This window comes from Gobius niger, assembly GCF_951799975.1.
Source record: "Gobius niger genome assembly, chromosome: 18".
Lineage (NCBI taxonomy): Eukaryota > Metazoa > Chordata > Actinopteri > Gobiiformes > Gobiidae > Gobius > Gobius niger.
Window position 1 is genome coordinate 10,660,809 of NC_136869.1, and position 7,996 is coordinate 10,668,804.

Consider the following 7,996-nt stretch of genomic DNA (forward strand, 5'->3'; position numbering starts at 1 on the left):
AGTGATACCAAACGGGCTTGTTATGATGCTAAGTAAAGCATTTGGAAATGGTTGTAATTTTTAGTTTAACCACGAGGTGAAGGTCAAGGCCACATGCGGCCCATGAGATGATTTAATGTGGCCCTTTGAGGAGCATGACTTCCTGAGCGTGTCAAAAAAAAAAAATATATCTTTAATTTTTAAAGAAATAACCAGTTTGCTCACTCCAGCCACTAGGGGGCAGCTTAAATTAAAAAAAGGAAAGAATTCCACATGTGTCCAGCAGAGGACACTGACATAAAAAGAGATCAGGATATTAACAGCATATCATAGCTGCGTGGTAAATGGTTAGTCTGCCCCAGGGCGGCTGTGGCTACAATAGAAACTTACCGCCATCAAATGTGGAGTGAATGAATAATGACTTCATGAAGCACTTTGAGAAACATGTGACACAGGCTGATGAAGCACAATAAGTGTAAGATGTTATTTATGAGGCCACAGCCCTATAATATATGCGGCCCGGGACCCACCGTGGGGGCTGAATTTCGGCCCACGACCCAAACAACTTCGAAACCCACTGGTCAGCTGCCTGCAGAGCTGGTGATATCCCGCTTTCCTGCAAGTCAGGTCAGCAGTGACACTTTTTTTTTTCAGGTATAGCTATTTAGCTCATAATTCAACATGACTTTAGAGGTGCAGGTGCATTTATTAGGTGCAGCATTATTTAAGGCAAATGCTTATTGGCCATTATCTTTTGTGCCTTATTGCATTTCTGGGAGCACTACATTTGGACTGAGCGGCTGGTTCCTGCAGTACCCGCTGGAATGGGGAACTTGCATGAGAATAATAATATGATTACACAGTGACAGTGTGTGGCAGATGTGAGCATTTCACAGCTGGTTTCCACATCAAGAGCTCTATCAATGCAAATCTTTTGTATCACTTGTTTTTAAGAAGAAAACATTCCATAAAAGTTTCAACATTTTATTCACAGTTCAGATGATTGAGTACAAATCCTTTTCAGAAATTTCATTATTTTATGAAGATTCTCATTTACATGTTGCCAATCCGTAGCCGAGACAGGCCCACTCATTGGTCATCTCCATGAAGTCTGGCTGTGCAGCAAGACCACTCGCTGCAAATTGTATAAATGATTAGAAAACATTAATCATCAACATTATTTTATGGTATAAGATGATATATACCTGTGAGCAGAGTATAAAGGTTGCAGTAGTTGAGGCCGTTGTCAAGCAGACTGGTGAATGCAATAGACTGGGAGTTGGCCTGTTGACAAAAACAAGGAAATATTACAAAAACAGAAATCTGAATGTATAAAACAAACAGGACAATTATCAGCAGTATAGTAGTGGACTTACAGAGACCCTGCAGCCTCCGGTCAAAGTAGTGGGCATAAATTTGAAGCTGAGGGTTTCCATTGTGAGTTCGTCCGCTGAGGTGTGGTTAGCCATGATCGCCAGAGGAGTCGCTGATATCAACTAAGAAGGAAGAGAGCAAAAGATAAACGTCAGTGTCTTCATTTGGGCTGTCAAAGCTTTTCACAACTCACAATACAACCAAATGCACGTGGCATAAACATGATACATTTGGACTTTGCCATTATCTCTGACTCAAAAAGAATGGAAAGGAATAAAGAAAAGAGATGCCTATATACTAAACACATTTAGAAACAAGAACACAAAAAATGATAATAGTTTCCATTAGTAGATGATCTAATCCCTGAAGCCCAGTTGTAGTTTCTTACATTGTAGTGACACTTTGCACACCCGACGGCAGGACTGAGGGCTGTGATCTCCTGCTCCAGGACGGTGCTGATCGCTGCACACGGGGTCGCAAACAGCCTGCAAACCAAGATTATAGCTTTAAATGATAAACAGAAGAGGAATAAAAATCAAACCAGAAGATACCCTCCTCACCAGATGGAGCGGCAGAAGGCGTGGTAGGGCACAGGCCCTGGGATGGGGACAGCCCTCACAGAGCAGAGCAGGGCGGCCGCGAGAGCAGCAGACAGCAGCAGAGTCTTCATGTCTGTGGTTTGAGAGTAAAAGATGGTGTGACTGACTCCAGCACTGCTCCTCTTTATATGGAAACAGGCCAAAAGTAATCAGCCTGAAATCAATTACACCTTGCTTAGGAACTCATGGTCTTGTGGTCAATGACTGACTTCAGGGTGTCAGCCACAAAACAATAGAAGTATTATTGTGTGCAATTGTCAGGAATTATTACAGACTATTGACTTATCAATCAAATGGCAATCCCAATTTTAATAGTTGCATATAAGCCATAATAATTTAGACATGACAATAATCTCCCCCCAAACCACTCAAAAAACAAATGTAATTAGCATTTATAATAATTCAAAGTGCAAAGCATTTAAAGTGTGGTTTTGTGTTAGTAGGGATACTGTATTTTGATATTTGACTTATTTTCACAAAAATATACTGATTTTCGATGAAAAATACATACAATTCAGTGTCAGAAATGTTGAAAATGTCTCAAAATCATTTTTGTCCTGCTGCCCCACAGGTGTTCCCACTTAGGGAATAGCTGTTTTAGAGTATTTTATTTTATTTTTGTATTCCTTATTGTGCAGCTCTGGATGGCTGAGACCTCACACAGACATTTTGCCTCTGATTTGACTGTTTGCTTATCTTTGTGTAGCCAGATTTCTACGGGAAATAAATTCAAATGATGATGTAAAGTTGAGGTCAGATCATTGTTCATGCTACAATCTGATGGAGGGTTCGTTCTGAGCCACAAACGTACTTTCACATGGGTCCCAAGTGATGTGAAAGGAGGATCGTTACACTAATTCAAAATCATATATTCTATCTACTGAATTATATAAAGTCATAGAAATGACACCCAGGAAAAAGTAATATGATTGAAGCCCTGTTAGAGAGGAAAACCAAATTCATGCTACAACTTGAGCTGAAATAGCGAAAAGTTGGCTGATCTATTCATGAGAATGCTCTATCAGGAAGACAACAGGATTCCCCTGTATATTGTCTCGTCTCCTCTGATCTTTGTCTCTGAATGTGAGAGTCACCAGTTCTCTTGATGATCATCAGGTCTGGTCAGGCTAATCACAGACAAACCAATTATTTCCACTTTATTGATGCATTTAAGCTTACAAAGGTAGCTATAGATGTCCATAAATTTAAACTTTTTCCCCTGGTTTGACCTTTTTATAGAGGAGGCTAGTACTCAGTTACATTTACTCAAGTACTTAAGCAACAGTACTTTTTACTTAGTAAAGTAAAAAAAACAAATAGTAACTCGTGACAGTGCGTAAATAGGGAAAAATCTTAATTTTGATGCGTAAAATAGATGTATATTGTTTTTTGTTCACTTAATTGTTCATAATGGGAGCTGCACAGGAGGGAGGAGGAGGTGGAGGAGCAGGACGCTCAGGTGCACACTGTTGTTGTGTCCTTGGGTGAGACACTTAACCCACCTTGCCTCCGTGTCTGCATACATTCATGAACAGTGTTAATTTTGACAACATATTTTAATTGAGTTTTAATCTTTTGACGGGATTTGTAAAAAAAAAAAAAATCTTCAATTTTAGTCTCGTTTTAGTCGACTTTGCATTTATAATATTCATTATAATCATATTTAATCTTGTTCCTCTGCTTCATGGAGCTTCTCCCACATGAACGAAGCTCAGAGCTGTCCCTTTAACAGAGGATTTGCATGATCTGAGGTTCTTTAAGTCTGTCAATAGAAGTTTGGATGATTTTAGTCGCTCCTTTTCATTTTCATTTAGTGTTACTTTAGTCACCTAAAATATCTGGATATTTTAGTCATAGTTTTAGTCTCATGAAAAACGTTTAATTTAGCTTTAGTCCAATTTTAGTCGTCAAAAATATCACTTTGACTAAAATTAACACTGTTGGTGAATGAATGACAGTGTGAATGAATGAGTTGCTGTAAAAAAAATTCTCATTTAGATTTTTTTATTATTATTTCATGTTTTGTTTCTCACAATGTCACTACTGAAACTTTTACGCGCAGTTTATCAATTCAAAGTAGTTAAGTCAAATTCCACTTTTGTTTTGAAATGTCCAACCGGATGTATGAAAGTCTGTTTTCTTCTTCATTTCCTGCAACTTGACTTTGAAAAGTCCGGAAGGTGAAGCAGCGATGGCACATAGTTCAAAGTAGTGTCACGGTTGTTTGAAGGCTACAGTCTGACAATGTTGCTGAAACTCGTAAAACTACGAATTAAAGAAGTGTTTTTTAGGAGTGCAGACAAGCTTTATCACCCGCTTTGTTGTCGACACGGAGTAGATCATCTGTCAAAGCGTTCATCGTGCGCTCTGACATCTGGCGCACGCTTTCCACCACAATGTTTGAGGACGGAAAAACTGAATTACGGAGAGCTGAGGCATCTCTCTGCATCTGGGCTGACCCACAGGACATCCATAAGAGGTAAATGTGACCCAGAGCAGAAAATGAGGCTTCTGACGCTGCGTGAAGTCAATTATTTCAGCCGTGAAACAAAGCTTTGAGAACAACAGGGGTCATTTTATCCCCCTGAGTGTCTTCATTAAATTTTCATGCTTTGGCTGACACTAACTTTGTATCCTGGAGCTGATTCTGCGAAAAATAATACTAGAAGCTACTCCATTTTATTTGATTATGTATGTTAATGTAGATGAAGCTTATATGTAAGTGTCATAATGATTTATTTTGTCTGTTAAGGTTTGATGTTATTGTAATCCTACAGCTCCATTGTCTGTGACCACCATGCTTTTATGGAAATGTATCACACCACATCATGTGTTTACAAAATACTCTAGAGGGTGTCCCAGTTTTGCAGGTGTCTCGTGCTCTGTACACTGCCCTCTATGTTGCGTTTAAGCCACACTGAGGTTTCAAAATGTCTATAAAAATGTCACCGTGTTACCATTTGTGTTGACAGAAAGTTCTTCATCGACCACTACCGAAACGCTCAATTACAATATAAGCCCAGACGTGCCCAGGACGGATGGGAGAAAGTTGTTTTTTGACACGCATGCTGTGGTGCGGCTCCTGGAAGAAAATGGTGATTATGTTCATTTGCTCTTGTAATTTTAGATAAAAGGAATGAAGGAATTTCTTTGCTCAGCGCCTTTCACCGACATAGCTCTTTACATGAGACAATTTTACATTCACTCCACACGCTCTTTGGGACAGGCTGACCGAGGTGTGGCTAACGACAACCACCCTCCATTCACTCACGCGTCATTCATCCTGGCCTGTTTTACATGTTTTTAGTGGTAGGGGAAACCGGAGCACCCGGAGGAAACCTAGGCAAACACTGGGAAAACATGCAAGCTGCTGCACACTGAAAGGCCCGGACCGGCAAGCTTGTGCAGGGTGTCGTGTCCTGAGGCAAGACACTTCACTCGCCTTGCCTGTGTGAATGTGGTATATGATTGTGAGTGAATGGTGGGGGTCTAAGGAGCTCATGGCGCTGATTAGCAGTCTCTCATCTGTCAGGCCATGCCAGGGTGCAAAAATACTTTTCCTAGGATAGTTGGTAAATGGTGGACATTCATCATCCAATCAGAGACCTATTAAGATTGGTCAGCAGCCCACTATCCTTAAAGGAGCTATCCTTGATTTTAAAATTTTCTGTTATTGGAATAAAATTGGTTTTGTGCTTTAGTATATGGTAAAAGCAGACATTTATCCAAAAAACACTGGTTTTAAAGCCTCTTAAACAGTCATAAAATGTCAGGCTACTAGGAATTTTTTACAGTGACTCCCTGAAAGTTGTGAAACCTGGTTTAAACTCAGTCCCTATGACGAATTTTGATGTTGTAAATGCATAAGGAAAGTGTGAGATGAGTTTGGACCAGAAAATAGCAATTTGAAATTTGAGTGACCCTGTTTCTTTGTCCAATCAGGTATAGCTCCTTTTAAGGTTCGTGGCTAGGGCAGGGTCAGGATTAGGCTGATTGGTTGATATATGTATAATGTTTCAATCTCATGACTTGTGACTAGTTGATCTATCAGCTATCCTAGGAAAAATATTTTTGCTGCCAGGGCAGATGAGACTACAATGGAAGCACCACCTCCGAGTGTGGTGTGAATGAGAAGCTTGTCAATCTTGTGAAGTGGAATACAAAAGTCAAAGTCATTAATAAAGTTTTTCTTCTTCTAAGGTTTCTCGACCCAGCAGTCTGAGGCTTTAGTGAATGTGTTGGTCCATATGACAAACTCTAATATGGAAGTTATTTATTCAGACATGGTCACTAAAGTGCAGCAGGTGAGATTTTTGAGACCACTCGCATCCTCTTTTGATTCTTTCATTTATGCATTTTTTGTGATTTTGGCAGGAGATCATGTTGCAGCGTGTCATGTCTCAAATTGCATCTGTGAAGAAGGACATGATCATCCTCGAAAAGAGCGAGTTCTCTACTCTGTTGGCTGAAAATGAGGTCAGTGACGGTTACAGAAAGCTCACACTTAATAGAATGGCAGTCCTGGTCATTTAACATGAGTGCTTTGTATTTTCCCACAGAAACTCCAAATCCAGTTATTGCAGCTCAAAGTCCAGCTCGCTGTAAGTCTTATGTATTCAAATATCACTACTCCAATTAATATGTGGATTAGTATTTACAATTTCATTTAAATCAAAGGAGAAAGTTAAACGTATCTTTCTAGTGTTTATAATGTAGAATTGACATTGTGTCTTCCAGGACTTGATGAACAAAGTACAAGCGGACAATCTGTTGGACATGAGCCTAGAGAAAAGCCGAGTGAAAGAACTGGTGAGTGTTTGTTTGTTCATTTCTTTACTTTTTTATTGTAGGCAAACACTATGATTACACAAACAACAAAAGGTGCATGACAATTGACAGTCAAAAGACATTAGACAAAGCAAGAACATGTGCAAACAAGTGTGTATTTAAAAAGGGAGATCAGTTTTGCCCTTTTTAAATGTAATTTCATGTTGTGTTTATACATTTGCAGAAAGCTGAACATGAGAAGAAACTCTTGGAAACCAAAACAGAAATAATGGAAATGGTTGGTGTTTCCCTGCGCTTTCTAATATCGATGTATGTATTTGAAAAACAAAGATTTTACTTTTTTCCACAGACTGCTGAACACGACCGTCACCTCACTCAGACCAATATGAAGATCGACACTGAAGTTGCCGGGTTAAAAACAATGTTGGAGTCCCACAAACTGGACACCATCAAATATTTGGCAGGTAGGAGGACACAACAACAATATATTTTTTTATCCAAACATTTCATAACTACTGCTTTCTCTGTTTTACCCTCTCCAGGTTCAGTCTTCACCTGTATGACTGTGGTGCTTGGTTTTTACCGTATTTGGATGTAAACGGCATTTTATTCTGACTTGAAGCACTGCACACTTAAAACGGGATGTATGTATTTAGCACTGACACTTAGAATAAATTGCACTTGCTTTGTTCAACGTTCGCGCGTCAATAGGTCCACAAGGTCTTTTCTCTGTGACACAGACTGAAGACGCAGAGTGGCTTATATTTAAAAAAACAAAAACAATACATGCTGCCTCTGGGGGAGAGTTACAGTTTTAATAATTTCTATAACAATTTGAAGCAGAGCCGTGGGAACATATTTTAGTTAGAGGGTGCTGAGGGACAAAATTTACCCCAAAAACACTTTTTCTGTGCATATTTCCTATTTATTAATATTGCACGCAGTTCCCAAACTATCCACCGGGGGTGCTGCAGCCCCCTCAGCACCCTGGGTTCCCACGGCCTTGATTTGAAGTATCAATGATCAAATTTCTGGCAACACACAGTGAATTTGTGTCATCCCAAGGACCAAAGGTTTGCCATTATGTTGATCTATAAAGAAGTTACAGTTCTCAGAAGTCCAAAATACTTGAAGTACTTGATATTTTGCTTTTCTCCTCTATCCCAATAGTACATGTTAAAAGCCTGCCTGAAGTCTACTCTGCAGCAAAATCCTGCATGCAAAAATCTATGCAAAGTTGTATGCACGCTCCTCCT

At 39.6% G+C, this 7,996-nt stretch overlaps 2 protein-coding genes across 2 annotated transcripts; one reads left to right on the forward strand and one right to left on the reverse strand.

Annotated features, from left to right (window-relative positions):
* Positions 1-1,004: 1,004 nt before the first annotated feature.
* On the reverse strand, positions 1,005-2,023 carry LOC306977892 (uncharacterized protein; the record flags this gene model as incomplete). The annotated part of the gene is made up of 5 exons (XM_079576331.1): positions 1,005-1,114; positions 1,185-1,263; positions 1,356-1,475; positions 1,742-1,838; positions 1,914-2,023. The coding sequence occupies 5 exons, from the start codon at positions 2,021-2,023 to the stop codon at positions 1,029-1,031; spliced, it is 492 nt and encodes a 163-aa protein (XP_079432457.1). The 3' UTR covers positions 1,005-1,028.
* Positions 2,024-4,136: 2,113 nt separating this feature from the next.
* On the forward strand, positions 4,137-7,451 carry mcur1 (mitochondrial calcium uniporter regulator 1). Its single transcript, XM_079575712.1, has 9 exons — positions 4,137-4,431; positions 4,925-5,047; positions 6,153-6,256; positions 6,327-6,428; positions 6,512-6,553; positions 6,690-6,761; positions 6,964-7,017; positions 7,090-7,204; positions 7,283-7,451. The coding sequence occupies exons 1-9, from the start codon at positions 4,197-4,199 to the stop codon at positions 7,336-7,338; spliced, it is 903 nt and encodes a 300-aa protein (XP_079431838.1). The 5' UTR covers positions 4,137-4,196; the 3' UTR covers positions 7,339-7,451.
* Positions 7,452-7,996: the final 545 nt, after the last annotated feature.

Coding starts and splice junctions, on each gene's coding strand:
- mcur1 (XM_079575712.1), top strand. CDS start 4,197: ATGTTGCTGAAACTCGTAAAACTACGAATTAAAGAAGTGTTTTTTAGG. Junction 4,432..4,924: donor CCACAGGACATCCATAAGAG/GTAAATGTGACC, acceptor TTGTGTTGACAG/AAAGTTCTTCATCGACCACT. Junction 6,257..6,326: donor TGGTCACTAAAGTGCAGCAG/GTGAGATTTTTG, acceptor TGATTTTGGCAG/GAGATCATGTTGCAGCGTGT.